General features: G+C 39.8%; 1 protein-coding gene across 2 annotated transcripts in view; it reads right to left on the minus strand.

The window, feature by feature from the left end:
• The window catches only part of MINDY2 (MINDY lysine 48 deubiquitinase 2), an 87,715-nt gene extending 77,031 nt beyond the window's left edge, over window positions 1-10,684 (minus strand). Inside the window, exon 1 of one of the 2 annotated variants that reach the window (XM_021094542.1) lies at window positions 9,620-10,684. In XM_021094542.1, the coding sequence (XP_020950201.1) occupies window positions 9,620-10,489 (870 nt within the window). In that variant the 5' untranslated portion in view covers window positions 10,490-10,684. The remainder of the gene's footprint in view (window positions 1-9,619) is intronic. The other variant, XM_021094552.1, reaches the window with a different exon arrangement.

The raw sequence follows: 17,655 nt of genomic DNA on the forward strand, positions 1-17,655 counted from the left end.
TGCAGAATCCAATAATTCTACTCCTAGGTATTTATCTGAAGAAAACAAACACTAATTAGAAAGGATATATGTACCCCTATAGTCATTGCAGCATTATTTACAACAGCCAAGATATGGGAACAACTTAAGTCCCCATCAACGGACAAATGGATAAAGATATGGCATATGCCTACATACACTAGAATATTACTCAGATATGAAAAATAATAAAATCTTGCTATTTGAGACAACATGGATCAATCTTGAAGGTATGAACTGAAATGAGTCAGAGATAAGTTCTGTATGATTTCACATTTATGTGGAATCTAAAAAACAAAGCAACTGAACAAACTTAACAAAAGAGTAACAGAGTCATGGGCACAGGAAACAAATAGGTGGTTGCTAAACAGGAAGGGGCAAAGAGGAGAGAAATGGCTAAGGGAGATTAAGAGGTACAAACTTCCAGTTGCAAAGAAATGAGTCACAGGTATGAAATGCATAGTGTGGCAAATATATTCAATAATTATGTAATATCTTTGCAGGGTGACAGATGGAAACTAGAGTTATCATGGTGAAATCATGAAATGTATAGAAACGGCGAATCATTATGTGGTGTAATAGAACTAACAGTGTTAGAGGGTCAATTGTAATTCAAAAACAAGCGAGCCCATAGAAAAAGAGATCAGATTTGTGGTTACCAGAGTAGGGAGAGGGATGAAGGCATTCAAAAAATACATATGACCAGTTATAACATAAATAAGTACTAAGGATGTAATGCACAACATGATTAGTAATATTAACACTGTTGAATGAAAGTTGTTATGAGAGTAAATCCTGAGTTCTGGTCACAAAGAAAAATAATATTTTTTCTATTTCTCTAATTTTGTCTTTATATGAGATACAGATGTCCACTAAACTTATTGTGGTAATCATTTCATGATGTATTGAAGTCAAATCATGCTGTACAGCTTTAACTTATACAGTGCTGTATGTCAATTATATCTCAGTAAAACTGGGAAAAAATAAGTATTTGCCAGTCTCTGACCTTGTAGGACAGGATAGTCAGAAAAGAATAAATATACTGAATTTCTACTAATGGCCATTCCATTTGCATGTTGCCTTAATCCACAACAATCCTATGAAGCACTTACCTTCATTCAAAGAAGAAAGGCATTAAAATGTTAATCTGTCTAAAGTAGCAGAGCTGTGATGTGAATTGAGGGCTGACTCCAAAGCCAATTATCACTTCCATTATACTAGTGTTCACTGACTTTCAAAAACAGCAATACTTTCAGTGAAATCTTACATAGTTCATCTGAAATATATTTTATATGAAGAAATGACAGAACTTTGTGACCAATGAAAAGTGAAGGATGTTGGGAAAAGAATAACTGAAGCAGGAGTTCCCATCGTGGCTCAGTGGTCAACAAATTCGACTAGGAACCATGAGGTTGTGGGTTCGATCCTTGGCTTTGTTCAGCGGGTTAATGATCCAGCATTGCTGTGAGCTGTAGTGTAGGTTGCAGACGTGGCTCAGATCCCACTTTGCTGTGGCTCTGGCATAGGCCAATGGCTACAATTAGACCTCTAGCCTGGGAACCTCCATATGCCTCGGGTGTGGCCCTAGAAAAGACCAAAAAAAAAAAAAAAAGATTAACTGAAGCTGACTCTATGGCTCAGGAGACCCTAAAACTTAAGATCCATATACTTAATAAAAATAAGAAATTTGTAAGGGAAGATTAGTTTGTAGAAGAAAATGATGTCTGCTTTATAACTGTGAAGTTTAAACATTCAAATTCAAAGTCGAATTGGAACTCAGGAGACAGGAGTTCCCATCGTGGCTCAGTGGAAATGAATCCGACTAGGAACCATGAGGTTGCAGGTTTGATCCCTGGCCTCACTCAGTGGGTTAAGGATCCAGTGTTGCTGTGAGCTGTGGTGTAGGTTGCAGACGTGGCTGGGATCCCATGTTGCTGTGGCTGTGGCTATAGCTCTGACTGGACCCCTAGCCTGGGAACCTCCATATGCTGTGGGTGTGGCCTTGAAAAGACAAAAAGCCAGAAAAAAAAAGAACTTAGGAGACAAATATTTTTAATTTGTCCATGAATAGACTGTGTTGCAGTCTATTTCTGCATTATTTACGGTAAAATGGATCACTAATACAATTTTTTCTCAGTTCAAGTTTCATTGATTCACTAAATTCACATAGTCACTGAATATGTAGTAAATCATATAGTATTCATGATTTTTTAGTTGAAATTGTAAAGAAATTGTATTGGAAGTATTATTATTTTTTTTTGTCTTTTGTTGTTGTTGTTGTTGTTGCTGTTGCTATTTCTTGGGCCGCTCCCGCGGCATATGGAGGTTCCCAGGCTAGGGGTTGAATCGGAGCTGTAGCCACCGGCCTATGCCAGAGCCACAGCAACGCAGGATCCGAGCCGCGTCTGCAACCTACACCACAGCTCACGGCAACGCCGGATCGTCAACCCACTGAGCAAGGGCAGGGACCGAACCCACAACCTCATGGTTCCTAGTCGGATTCGTTAACCACTGCGCCACGACGGGAACTCTGGAAGTATTATTAATGGGAATCAAAGAGAAGAATTGTAGTTGTTTTCAAAATAAGGACTAAAAAACCTGATCCTTTCAACATGCCTTTAATTCTGGCTCCAGCAAATAAACATGTATTATAGGCTATTATACATTATGCTTTATATTCTAATTTCTTAAAGGTAGTATTCATTTATTATTAAGAATAATTACTGGGAGCTCCCTTGTGATGTAGCAGCTTGGGTCCCTGCTGTGGTACAGGTTCAATCCCTGGCCTAGGAACTTTCACCTGCCACAGCACAGAGGTACAGAGGCGGGGAGAAGAATTACTATACTTAATTATAGTAAAATTCAGACTTTTGGTAAATCTAACTTTCTACTTGCCATCAGTCTGTCTGCCCGCCCGCCTTTTCTTTCTTTCTTTCTTTCTTTCTTTCTTTCTTTCTTTCTTTCTTTCTTCTTTCTTCCTTCCTTCCTTTTCTTTTTCTTTCTTTCCTCCCTCCTTTCTTTCTTTCTTTCTTTTTCTTTCTTTCTTTCTTTCCTTCTTTCTTTCTTTCTTTCTTTTCTTTCTTTCTTTCTTTCCTTCCTTCCTTTCTTTTTCTTTCTTTCTTTTCTTCCTTCCTTCCTTTTCTTTTTCTTTCTTTCTTTTTCTTTCTTTCCTCCCTCCTTCCTTCCTTCCTTCCTTTCCTTCCTTCCTTCCCTTCCTTCCTTCCTTCCTTCCTTCCTTCCTTCCTTCCTTCCTTCCTTTCTTTCTTTCTTTCTTTCTTCTTGCTTTTCAGGACTGCACTCATGGCATACGGAGGTTCCCAGGCTAGGGGTCTAATCGGAGCTGCAGCTGCAGGCCTACGCCACAGCCATAGCAACGCCAGATCTGAGCTGTGTCTGTGACCTACACCACAGGTTACAGCAACTCTGGATCCTTAACCCACTGAGTGAGGCCAGGGATCGAACCCGCAACCTCATGGTTCCTAGTCGGATTCGTTTCTGCTGAGCCACGAGGGGAACTTCCATCAGTATTTCAAATCAGGAATATTTAATAAGAGACAACCTTCAGCTTAGGAACTTAGGCCCATTTCAAACACTTTCACCATCATCGTAACTTAGACCCCATTCTCCGAGTAATACTGAATCCTATTTAAAAGTATTTTAAAACAGCAGAAACTGCAGATATATTCATATGTATTAGATTTTCAAGAACGACTTTTTTTTTTTTTTTTTTGGCCATACCTATGGTATGCACAAGTTCCCAGGCCAGGGATCAAACCTGTGCCACAGCAGTGACAATGCCAGATACTCAATGCAGTAGGCCACCAGGGAACTCCAAGAATGTCCTATTTTATATGCAATTCACAGGGTTTTAGAATAAAGAATGTTGTTCCAATGAAATTTCCCCAATAAAAGATTTGTGAGTAAAAGTAGATACCTTTAGTTCATATTTCACTGAGCTTATATTTAGGCAGCTCAGCAAGCTTGCCTTGCTGAAAAACCTACCCAAAGCCAAAATGAGAGTGAAACTTTTAGATTAATTGCTTGAAAGATAGATGAGAACAGGGTAACATAAGAGACCACCAAGAAGGCTACTGAAGTAATTCAGATGAAAGATCAAAGTGACCTGAAGTAGAGTAGTAGCAGGAGAGGTAAAAGTTACCAATTATTGAAAATATTAAGAAAGAAAAGAAAGAAAATATCAAAGAATATATTTAATAAACTGAGGGTAAAGGCAAGCTCATTTGCCACAGAACTCAAGAAAGGGTCTGAAATTGGAAGTGTCAGATAATTTGGAAGACATGGGATAAAGAATAATAGGCTAAAAACAGAACTATCCAGGATTTGTTCTAAGGAATCGCGAAGTTTATTTCTCCTTCTCTGACTTTATCACTAGCTCTTCTTCTACCCTGCATTGTCCCAGACCTATTGTCCACCAGGCTTACTGTTAACTTGAATTTAAATTTCTAATCAAATTTCCCAAATAAGTGTTCAGATTCTAAAGTGAGTAATAATCTTACTTTGGATAAGTTACTTAAAATTTATGCACCTCAATTTTCTATATGCGTAAAATACAAACAATATCTACAAAAGGATTTCATGATATAGTTGAGAAAATTAAAAAAGAAAGTGCATATATAATACGTGAAAAATACTTAGCACAGTATCTGAACATAAAAATAATTGAGTACTGGAGTTCCCACCTGGCTCAGTGGGTTAAGGATCCAGCACTGTCACTGCTGTGGCTCTGGTTACAGGGGTAGTGTGGGGTTCAATCCATGGCCTGGGAACTTCTGTATGCTGTAGGCATGGCCAAAAAAAAAAAAAGGTTTAATTTTATAGTTTATGTATGTTATGACTTGTTGAGTTTTATAAATACAACTGATTAATTGGGTCACAGCCCTCATATACACCCATAAATGGCACTGTTTTTGGTAGATTAAGTGAAAGATTTAAAAAAAAACATAAAAAACAGTCTAAAATAAACAAAATGAAAATCTATTCCAAGATATAAATTTGGGTAAATTTATCTGGTGTCAGTTAAAGAGAATTATAAGTTTGAGCCTGAATTAAATTTAATGAACAGATTTCCTTCTTTCTTGGTTTGTTGGATATCAGGGCTGAACTGTTTTACAGAAGATTAATGATCACCTACTTCCCATCAGTCCTAAACCAACACTCTGAATTAAAACTCCAACATTTTCAATTCAGTACTTACTCTGTTTAATGTTTCACTGTCATCTCTCACCCAGAACCATGACCTTTTACTTCCTCTGAATCAATCAAATCCTCCTAATATATTCAGTTTAATTGATTTTTCTCATTAGTTCATCCTCCCTCAAAAGAGATGACCACCTTTCACATTCAACTCTAATCCCACTGACTCCATGAATCAACCCTTAAAATGCCCAATCCTTGGAGTTCCCTCATGGCTCAGTGGGTTAACAATCCAGCATTGTCACTTATGTAGCTCTGGTTACAGCTGTGGCAAGGGTTTGATCCCTGGCCCAGGAATTTCTATATGCCTAGCATATGACCCCCCCCCCAAAAAAAAGCCCAATCCTTGATAACTTGATAATCCTAACCAGCCATACTTCCTGCTTCTATTTCCAGGTATAAGAGAACTACCTGGGAAAAAACAAAAACAAAGCAAAATGATATATTGGAAGTTTTTGAAGAATACCCCAATTTATCCATTACCACTTACTATTTTCTACTTATGCCTCAAATTCCTAGGCATAATCTCCAGTGAGTTTAGAACTACTTTAAAACACAATGTAATTTTTCTCACAAAATCAACCTCTCCCCTTAATTACTGGCAAATTCATTATTACTGATGAGATCAATTGTTATTCTGCCAAAACAGAAAATGAGGCCTCAATTTTTCAACTGTCTACCTTAACATGATCCTGTAACTTCCTTGTCCCATTCCTTTGATGATTTCAGAAAAAAAAAGATTGTTGTTCACTTGCTCTAAAGAGGATTTTACCACCAACTTTGAAGATTCCAAGCTTATCCTAACTTTTCAGCAACGTTGTTCTGTTATACCTGTTCTTTTTTAGCAAAATCTTTCCTACTCCACCAGTTCGTTGATGCTGTTGCATTTGACAATGATAACTGACCTTTTTTTTTTTTTTTTAAAGTAGAGTCTCTATCCCAGACTACTATCATGACATTGTCCTATTTCTAGTTTTCGTTTACATCTCAAATTGTGCCTATACTGGTTTCTTTTGCATTCTCATTCTTACCACTCAGCATTCCCTTCTTCCCACCAACTTTAATCTTTAGTCCTCCATTTTCTCTATTTCTACCAGAGAACTGGATAGAAGAAGGAGTGGGAAAATAGAGAGAAATAGATAGGATGTTTATGCTGGCAATTTGTAGTTCCTCAAAAATATTAGGATGGAAAAAAGTTGAGAACTATCATTCACCACTCTCTACGGAGAACTCATTTATTCTTATAGATATCATACTTCTACCTATGCAGTAACTCCCCAGTTTAATTTTTCTCGTTAATTTTGACCTCTTTCCTGAGGGCCATTGCATGCTTCTAGAGGCATAATGAACATTTTTATTTTTATGTCCTAATAACAGACATTTCCAACCTGATGCAATCAAACTTTGACATCGTTTCCCATCTAAAACACCTTCCCTATCTTTTTGAATGACCAAACCAGTCTCTACTACCCAGATTAGAAAAAGTGTCACATCCTTCATTTCCTATATCTGCTTAGATATCAATTCATCACTTAGGCTCTGACATTATCCTCTCCAAAGAGAAGGGGCAAAGAATTCCCCATGCAAAAGAGCTATCCTCATCAATTTTTCCTGCTACATTCACTACAATCTCACTTCTAGTTAAATCTCAAAAAAAAAAAAAAAACCCACAAACCCACTTTCATTATGTCATTCCTGTATCCAGTAATTTATAATACCACCCTATTATCAACTACATAGAAATGTGCCTAGTGATGGGTCCTCTGAAATCTGACAACTACCTTCATATCCTATTTATCATTTTTCTCTACTATAGCATTTCTCAAACTTTGTGGTTTCAAGACCCTCCTCAGTCCTAAAAATTACTGAGGATCGCAAAGAGTTCTTGTTTAAGTAGGTTATTATCTATCAATACTTACAATACTGGAAATAAGCATTGAGAAAAATTTTCAACACATTCCATTAACTGTCAAAGCAATGATGTCATCACACATCATGCAGCCTCGAAAACTGACACTTGTGAGAGAATAAAAGTAAGAAAGGCGAAAAACAGCTTAGTACTATTATGAAAACAGTTTTGACCTGTAGAACCTATGGCTCACTTTGAGAACACTGTTCTATTCAACCTTGTTTCTCTTTATCCATCTCCCTATCAATCACTGATAATTACTGAGTAATTTTTGTATTCATCAATAGTCTGTAGGCGGAAAGAAGTCTAAGAACTGATGATTTATAAAATAATACCAAATTCAGTAGCATGCCTGCTCATTCATGGTCTAACCCAACCTATCAATTTTACTTTCTGCTACTGCCATTTCCTTCTCCTCCTCCACTGCACTAGACCAAGGTTGGAGTCCCCAAATAGAACAAACCTTTTTTTGCTTCAGCATCTTTGAATACACTATCCCCTCTGCATGTAAGGAACTTCTCTCATTCAGACCCAGATCATAGATTACCTCTCCTATGAAGTTTTCCCCTAACACATTCCATTCACAATTATACTTTTTTCTGTAATTCCCTAGCATATTCAGAACTTCTACATTGCATTGTGATTACTGTTTATGTCTGCTTCCCTATTAATACTGAGCTACATGAGGCACACCTCCATCTTACTCATCTTTGTATTTCTAGTACCTCACACATAATGGGAACCCAAACATATGATCATTCACTTGAAGCCCTGTATTTCAAAGACCAGTTCAATGCTCATCTATCCCCAAATGTTTGAAACCATAGTACTTGATCTTTCTTTTGAACTTCTGCAATACTATACAGAAACTAGGAGGTGAGAAAAGCCTGAATGAAACTGTTACTCCTTCCTATAAAAAGACTGGGGACTTTGGCTCATAAGATGAAGTTCAACTCCCTAGTCTGACATTCAGCGGCCTTCATCAAGTGGTTGTTCTTTACCTTTTCAATCTTATTCTCTATTATTCTGCAATATGAACTTACCACTCCTGTCATCCAACACACACACACACACACACACACACACACACCACTACCCATTCTATTTTTATCCCATTTGTTTATAACCTTCCCTCTCCCAAGAATTCCATTTCCCTGTTTTTTAAATCTTACTTTTCCTTAAGACCTTCCTTCAAGAGCTAAAAAAATGCCATGAAGCTCTCTGGGACTACAGCAGATGAAAGAAAAATTTCTCCTTTTGGGATAGTTAATGCATTCCAATGTACTAGCTATAACCTAGTATTTATAGTGTATCATCTTGCATTGTTCTTTAATAATTTCAAGTCAAGTCAATGCTGCAACTCCAAATAGCCTGACAGCTCTTCAAGAGCAGACAGGCTTACTCAAAATATTTTAGTGCCATTATGTACTAGATATAGGTAAGATCTCAAATCTCATTTCTTTTGCATCAGCCCTTGCTACACAGAAAGATGAGGGTACTTAATAAATGCTATTCCCTTTACTTCATTTCCTTTCCGAGTGGTCACGATAATTCAGGTGTTTGGGTTTTTTAGGGAACATTTTACCCATAAAGTCTCAATTTGAAAGTAAAATATGTGTTCTAAGATGCGCCTTCTTAGCACTCTAAAACTGCAAGTTTAAATAAAACACATTAATAGGTAACTCACTCTCGAGTCCTCAATATACTTAACGTTTGAAGAGCCCTTCCTTCTTTCGCTCCTTTAACTTGAACATATCTTTTATTTTAGCTGTTATAATTGTAGCTCCCTTAACACATTCTGATGTGTAGTTATTGGAAATAATGCCAAACTATGTAGTCAAAGAAATGAGGCAAGTAAAAATCAGGCATAAAATAAAAAGAATCTTTGAAAACCAAGAAGTTATGGTAATTAGGTCTCAGACCATGGCTTTTCCTTAAATGGAATTTGTCTAAGGGGCTACATCTTCTCTATCACCATTTCCTTAAATATCCACCCCAAATGGAGCAAGCATGAGTTGGAAAACAGACTAAACGTAACCATCAAAACTTGTTCTAATATCATGGATTGGTGGTAATTTCTGAAGGTGATTTCCCCCAATTCTTCACTCTTTTTGCACGTGATAAAATCAGTAAGAAGCAATAACAGGAAAATACAGTTTAAAAACGGTCAAAGGGTTTAGGATGCGCTAAGTCCTGGTAGTTTCTAAGTATATCAGCCACCGCTGAATGCTGAGCTCTAACTGTTAAACACTACAAGAGACCCGAGGTTGCCCGCAAGTGCAATTCTTTCTGATATACATATGAGAATATTCTTTCACCGAGAGCGTCTCGAAATGAGTTTCATGTAAGAAGAAAAGGGGACTGACTAGTGAATGAGGAAAGAAAGGAAGAAGCCATCAGCTGACATGCAGCAGCTCCCTTACCCCGTTTTTCCCCCCTCCCCAAAAGCTGCAGGAAATAGAAAGCTACGGAATGTACCTTCCAGGCCAGAAGCAAAACATTGAGGATGGCCAGCAAAGGGCAGGGGCCATTCTCATTCTGGGTGATGATGGGTGTGTTCTCCTCCTTCCACTGGATCCACTTGATGTGATAGACAGACTGTCCCGGGAAGCGTTCCTTGGAGGCCGCCAGCACCTGAGCCGCCTCCCCCTCCTCCTCCTCCTCCTCCTCCTCCTCCTCCTCCTCCTCCTCCCGGCACAGAGGCACAGCCCCCGGCAACACCGCCGCGCCCTCCTCCTCCTCGGGGACCCTGTTCTCAGCTCCTTCCTCACTATTAAACTCGGAGCTACTGGGAAAAGAATGCAGGTTAGAGAACGATTCCAGGGAGTCCAGGCTCGGCGATTCCCCAGGAGGACTCGGGTCGCTGCAACTGCTGCTGAGGCCGCCGCCGCTGCTGGGCTCCTCGAAGCCCGCGGCCGTCGACCCTGCCCCGCAGGTGCCTGCGGGATCCCGGCGGGCGCCCGCGTCTCCGGCCGGACCCAACCCATGGCCGGCTCCGGCCTCGGCAATCTCTGGGGAGGCGGTCACCTTGTGCTGCCCTCTCAGAGGCGCCTTCTGAGCAGCACGACTCTCCAAATCGCTCTCCTTCAAGTCCACACTTGGGAGGGAGCTGCAGGGTACAAGGACCGGAGGAGAGCCGGAGGGAGAAACCGAGTCCGAGAGGCTCCTCCCGGCGGCCGCCGCCCCCTGCCCATTCCCGCCGCTGCTCTCCGCCGCCCATACTCCAGGACCATCCCCAGCGGAAAGCCTGGTGTCCTGTCGCCCTTCCTGTGGAGAACCTGTCTCTGGCACTGGCCCGGTGGCCACCCCATGTTCTACCGGCTGCAGGCTTTCGGGGCCGCTCTCCATACCCAGCTGCCCGCCCCTTGCTCTAAAGAAACCGCGGTGGGTTCTCCTCAGACAGCGCCACGGACGCCATGACAGCGGCACTGGCAGCTACAGCGCCCTTGCGCGGCCTCGGCCAAGCACGTCACGGGGGAGGGCACCGGGAGCGCGCGAACGCGCGCGCCGCTCTGTTTGCCTGCCCTGAACAGGCCTGCGCGTGCCCGCGTGCCGCGGGGTGAGGGTGTACCTTGCCGCGGCCTCCCACGCGGCCCCGCCTCGCGCGCGCGCTCCCGGGCTCGCACTAGGAAGGCGGGGCGTGGAGGGCGTGGCCAGGGGAAAAACATCCTCTCATTTTGTGGCCGGAAGTTGAACTCCGGGGCAGCTAGACCGCGCGCGGCTTCTTTAAAGGCGAGCGGGGAGGCGGACTGTTCGGGTGTGACCCTTGGGAGCCGGGTCGTGTGTGGTTCAGCCTTGGGATCAAGGATGGCAGTGGTTGTAGAACTTGGAAAACAGCTCGTCCCTGAAGGGCTCAGCAGATTTGTTTCCTCAGTGTGTAATTTGGAAAATTGAAGGAATTTCTTACGAGATGCAGATTTTAAAAGGCCGGGATCCACTTGAGGCGTTTGGATGCCTACACTGCACAAATTCCAGTCTCCCTTGGTTCTGGCTGAGAAATGCTGTGCTCTTCACCAGCTACTGGTGAAAACGTTCTCCCTACAGGAGGCATCAGTGCGGTTGTGGATATTGGCCTGCTCAGAGAAAAAAAAAAAAAAAAAAGTGGGTAATGTGGGCCAATCATAATAAATTAGCTTGTGTTTGCATTAGCCAAGTCCTTGCGGTTTTGTTAACTTGGCCTCATTTTGCATGGAGTGGGAAAGTGCCTGTTCCTGAAAAAGTGATTTTGCTATTGAGAATCAACTCCTCTAAAGGCCATTCAGTTTTCAGAAAGGGTAGACAGAGTAGGCTGCAGGTTTTGTTAGTGACAAATAAAAGGGGATTTGAATCCTACTCTGACCTGCTCCCACAAAGGTTTTTGTGTGTGTGTGTCTGGGGTTTTTGTTTTTTGGGTTTTTTTTTTTTTTGTCTTTCAACATTTTCTAAGTTCTGGGGATCCAAAAATTGACAAGACAGGTCTTCCTTCTTAGTCGGATATATAAATTCTTGATCCCTAATATAATGTGGTCTTCTTGTATCTCTTGGTTAGACAAAATTACTTAGTGTTTCAGTCATTCATTTAACACGTCTCCCTCCCCAATACATTGCTGGATACATTGTTGGGCACTGGGGATGCCATGATGAATAAGAGAAAGGGCTCCTAGCTTCTTGAGGTTTACTGCCTAGTGGTCTTATTACGACATTTTAAATATTTGGGAATTACCGTTTTCTGATAATGCAGAAGATGGAGCTCCTTCCACATGATATAATATTTATCCAATTCCTGTCAAAGGGGAAATTTTGAAAAATAATAGAAAGCTTCTTCAGAATATTGAATTTAGGAGTTTTGTGGGTTTTTTTTTTTTTTTTTTTTTGGTCTCCAGGTCAATCTGTAAGCAATAAGTATTCTTGTCCAAATTTTTAAAAATGAAATAAAACCCAGGAGTTCTGTGGTGTATTGTGTTAAGGATGCAGTGCCTTGGGTTGCTGCTGTGGCATAGGTTTGATCCCTGGCCAGGAGAACTTCCATGTGCCACGAACCCTGCCTCCCCCCCAAATTAGAATTTTTTCCTTAAAAGGAATTACAAAAGTTAACAGAATAAGACATATATTCCTGGATTAAGACTTTATAGTATTTAAGGTTAAGTACAAACTGGAATATTACAGATTTCAGGAAGTTCAGAATTTAGCATGATGCCTTGATTATAAAAAAGGAAAATTGTAAAGGTGTATTACATGAATAAATTGAATGAATGAATTATTTACAGGCCAGAAACCATAGTAGGGCCAAAATTCATGAAACATGCATCTCATAATGGCCTTTCACTTTTTTTTTTCTTTTTTTTTTTCTTTTTTGGCCATCCCAGCACATATGGAGTTCCCTGGCCCGGGATCAGATCCCAGCCTCAGTTGCAACTTACTCTGCGGCTGTGGGAACACCAATCCTTTAACCCATTGTATCTGCCAGAGATCTGAAGATGGAACTTGCATCCTAGAACTGCATAGATACCACTAATCCCATTGGGCCACAGCAGGAGCGCCTCACCACTCCTCACCATTTTTCAAAAAAACACTGCTTAGATAAACTTTGCCTGGTAGTTTTTATTGGATTATGTTTCAAATGCTAATTCACTCTTTTAGCTTTTTTGTTTGTTTGTTTTTAGGGCCACAGTCTCAGGCACATGGAGGTTTCCAGGCTAGGGGTCAAATAGGAGATACAGCCACCGCCCTACTCCACAGCTACAGCAGTGCAGGATCCTAGCTGCTTCTGAGACCTACACCACAGCTCACATCAACACCAGATCCATAACCCACTAAGCGAGGGGTTTGAACCTGCATCCTCATGGACCAGTCAGATTTGTATCCGCTGAGCCTCGATGGGATTTCCATCTCACTCTCCTTTGTTTCCGCTGTGTCACAATGGGAACTCCCTCATATGCATAATTTAATAACTTATTTATGACAGAAAAAAACAGAACCAGTAGTTCTTTTCATGTTTTGTCAGCAATTATACGTCAAGATGATCAAATGTATGTAGTATTTAAGTTTGTGAAGATGTACATATTATCTTTCTGAGGGAGGTGGAGAGTGGTGTCTAGTGGGAAATGCACTGGAAAATATCTATTCTTTGTGACTTATTTGCATCTTTAGTTAAATGTGAGGTAAAACATACCATTTTTTAAAAAAAACTGGTTACTATGCAAAAGTTTTAAAGTAATTTTCAAAATTACAGATTTAATAGTTTAAAAGTCAAATAGTTTATGTAAAACAAAGCTGTTCCAGAGTTTTCTTGTAGGGCAGTGGGTTAAGGATTGGGAGTTGTCACTGCAATGGAGTGGGTTTGTATACCTCCACACAGAAGTAGTCTCATAGATATCTTTAGCTCCTTATCCCCATTTCTGAATAACATAATTATGCTCTGATTTCTTCATTTACAAATTATAGATATTAAGGTGTTCCCGTCATGGCTCAGTGGTTAACGAGTCTAACTAGGAACGATGAGGTTGCAGGTTCCATCCCTGACCTCACCCAGTGGGTTAAGGATCCAGCATTGCCATGAGCTGTGGTATAGGTCCCAGGCACAGCTCAGATCCTGCATTGCTGTGGCTCTGGTGTAGCCACAGCTCTGATTAGACCCCTAGCCTGGGAACCTCCATATGCCGCAGGTGCGGCCCTAGAAAAAGTCCAAAAAAAAAAATTATAGATATTGTTTATTGATTTATTCCCATGAAAGATGAACATTTAGTTCTTTTCTTTCACACCATTCTTCCTTCTCTGCCTCCAACCTATCAATTCTTTCTTTTTTTTTTTTTTTTTTCTTTTTAGGGCTGCACCTGCAGCATATGGAGATTCCCAAGCTAGGGGTCCAATCAGAGATACAGCTGCCAGCCTGATCCAGCAGGAGCTACACCACAGCTCAGGGCAAGGCTGGATCCTTAATCCATGAGCAAGGCCAGGGACTGAACCTGAGTCCTCATGGATACTAGTCAGATTCATTTCCACTGAGCCTCCATGGGAATTCCTATTTCAAATTTTTGATCAAAGAACTCAAAAATTTAATATATTACAGTTATATATTCATCATTCACCACTAAATCAGGTATTTTACTGTGACTGTGGTTACTTTTCTTGTTAAAGTTTTGTTTTTCCTAGAATTAACAACTGGCTCATCATTTCGTTTGTTTGGTTTACTCTTCATCTAATCACTAACTCAGTATGGTTAACTTATAGTATGGTTAACCATATCAAGTTACTTCTCAGACCCATGTTAATCATGAGTACCTCTCTCTGGAACACTCAGCTCTCTTGCTCTGATCTGGACTTGTTTTATAGGCTTGCTGCACAGCTCTTATCTTGGGATTTCTTTTTATTGTTGTGTTATCTTAGGAATTCCTTCTTCCCCTCTTACATGTTGATTCCTTTCTTGACCTCCTCTCTTTTTTCCATGGTTTAGGGCAACATATTCTTAGCTTTCTGAGAAAGAATGCATAGGAAGCACATTTTTGTAGGTCATGTTTGTCTGAAAATAGCTAGACCTTTATTCTAGCTATTTTATAGTTTGTCTGGATATAAAATTAAACATTGGAGATACTTTTTCTTCATTTAAAAGTCATTGAAGTTCCCGTTGTGGCACAGTGGTTAACGAATCCGACTAGGAACTATGAGATTGCGGGTTCGATCCCTGCCTTTGCTCAGTGGGTTAACAATCCGGCGTTGCCGTGAGCTGTGGTGTAGGTTGCAGACGCGGCTCAGATCCCGCGTTGCTGTGGCTCTGGTGTAGGCCGGCGGCTACAGCTCCGATTTGACCCCTAGCCTGGGAACCTCCATATGCCGCAGGAGCGGCCCAAAGAAATAGCAAAAAAAAAAAGACAAAAAAAAAAAAATTGTTGGAGTTCCTGTCGTGGCTCAGTGGTTAACGAACCCGACTAGTAGACTACTATCACTAGTATCCCTGAGGATGAAGGTTTGATCCCTGGCCTCCCTCTGTGGGTTAAGGATCCAGCGTTGCCATGAGCTGTGCTGTACGCTAGCAGCTGCTGCTATAATTCTACCCATAGCCCAGGAATTTCCATATGCCACTAAATATACAAAAAAAAAAAAAAAAGGAAAAGAAGAATTTGTAAAATGACAGAAAAAAAAAAAAAAGGTCATTGATCAACTATCTTCTAGCTTCTAGGTGGTCGTAGTCTGATACTATTAAACTCCAGAACCTTTGTATATAACCTATTTCCTCTCTCTGATGTTTATTTGGTCTTTTCTTTCTTCTTGGTGTTCTGACATTTCAGTATTTGATATACCTTTGGATGGGTCTTGCTTTAGTCGGTGGGCTGGGCATTTGGAGATCACATTCAATGTAGAAATTTATATCCTTCAGTTTTGGGAAATTTATTTTTTCATTTCTTTTATATTTCTTATCTTTTCTCTAATTCTGTTTAACTTTTTGTTCTACTTTCTAAGATTTCCTCAAATTTATTTTTCAATTCTTTTTGATGCATTGTTTATTGACACTGTTGTACATTTAATTTCAAAGAGTTCTTTCTAGTTCCTTTATATTGTTTGATGGCTTTCTGAACTTTCATCTCTTATAATATTGATCATAATTTTTAATATATCCTTTATATTTTTCAAAGAATATCTAAACCATATGCTATAAAATAGTATACTTAGTATGGAGTTATCATTAGTGCCAGAGAGTGAGATATGGGGAATTCAAGTGTGAAGCATTGGCTTTATACTGTGAGAGAGCAAAATTTCTTTGTGAAATAAGATAGTCACATGGATTGATCGTTGAGTATATAAGTGAGTTTAGTAATACTAAAGGAGTGGTATAAGCAATAACTTAAATTTGAATAAGAACAAAATCTTTGGTGTGAGATAATTAAGGAGGAATTAAGCTAAACTCTTCTAATTAAAGCACAGGCTAGTTATTATCTCAGGCTTAAGAAATCCAAAAATATGTATCTCTAATTCTCAAAATAATTATTCTGTTAAAAGCCTGTTTTTCGTAGTTGGATCATAGCTTTTCTAGCTATCATGATAGAAAACTTGGTGCTATCTTTGACTTTTACCCTAGTTTATTTACTGATTATTTTCTCATCAGGTCTTTCTGATATTAGACTCCTCTTTACTATTTTGGTCGTCTGTAGCCACTTTGTAGCTGAGTTCTTATCACATTACTACTAGACTATAACCACATTCTAGTTATTCCCCGGTCTGCAGTTTTATCTTATAATGAGTTATAGTTCAAACATCTTGCTTTTATTCTGTTGATGATCCTACAAATGATGATGGTTCTTTACTGTTATCTGAATCAAAATTGGCTCTGAACAGAAGATTGCACAGATCCAGGGCATATATACCTTTATTCCTCTTCTCTTAGCTTTCTGTGCAAGAGAGGGTGATAAAATTTTAGGTTGAAATCAGAGATTTTCATGTAACTCAAATTGCCCTGGCTCTGGCCCTCAACTGACTATGCAGAAACTCCAGCCTCCTGTAAAGTACATCCCCTATTTAATTATTTCTGAGAGCCCCCATGAGGAGTCCCACACCTGTTCAGGAACAAATCCAATCCTATGATACTCTACCAGGTGCTGCTTCTACCACATGCTGTTTCACCAGATGCTAGTCTGTCCTGGTGGTGTTAAAGATGCATTGTGGTGAATGGAGGAAAATGACCTTCTTTCCCCTTTTATTATAGCTCTAATATATGCTAGAGTTTTAATGAAACAAATTTCTCAATTTTACTTATGTAGTCTTTTTTAAAAATGGGACCTAAATATGAGTACAGGAATGAATTCAAGGAATATATTTCATTACTTTCAACTCACAATCCCTGTTCCCAATGGTTAAGGGTTTTGTTGTAATTGTTTTGTTTTTTAACTTCCTGCACCCAGGCTCTTTCTCACTGACCGTCACAAACCAAGTCCCCTTGCTCCTCTGCAATCTGGGCTCTTTTTGCTTTGGGATGAAGGGGCTCTGCTGGCTAGCTGGTTAAGGATTTGTTATTGGATTAAGCATATCTCAATGCCTTAGGACGTCTCTCAAGCATATTTCTGCCCTGCCAACCCAACAATTTGCCAGATCTCTCTCACCTCTAGTACAATTGGTCTCAAAGTGTGGTTTGGGGATTAGCAATATCAACACCGCCTGGGAATTGTTAAAAATGTAAATTCTCTTTTTATATTTTTTTGAAAAATTTTAGGGCAGTGAACATATTCTGTATGAGGTGTTTGTCAGCACTTGTCTGCACTCAGAACATATGACAACATGAGTGAACCCCAATGTACTATTCCGGTGCTAAATATACTGTGTGCATGGTATATGGTAACTTTGCTATGAATACCAAACCAATATGAAAAATGATTCCAAAATAATCAGCTAAACAACTCATCTGGCATAATGTACATTATATGCCATAACAATTTCCTCACAAAAATGTGTTAGCCCGTCTTTACCTAAATGTGAATTCCTAATCCCGAAATTTTAAAGTTTTTATTGGAGTATAGTTGAATTAAATTGTGTTAGCTTTAGGTTAA

Source organism: Sus scrofa, chromosome 1 (genome assembly GCF_000003025.6).
Source record: "Sus scrofa isolate TJ Tabasco breed Duroc chromosome 1, Sscrofa11.1, whole genome shotgun sequence".
In the NCBI taxonomy this organism is placed as follows: domain Eukaryota; kingdom Metazoa; phylum Chordata; class Mammalia; order Artiodactyla; family Suidae; genus Sus; species Sus scrofa.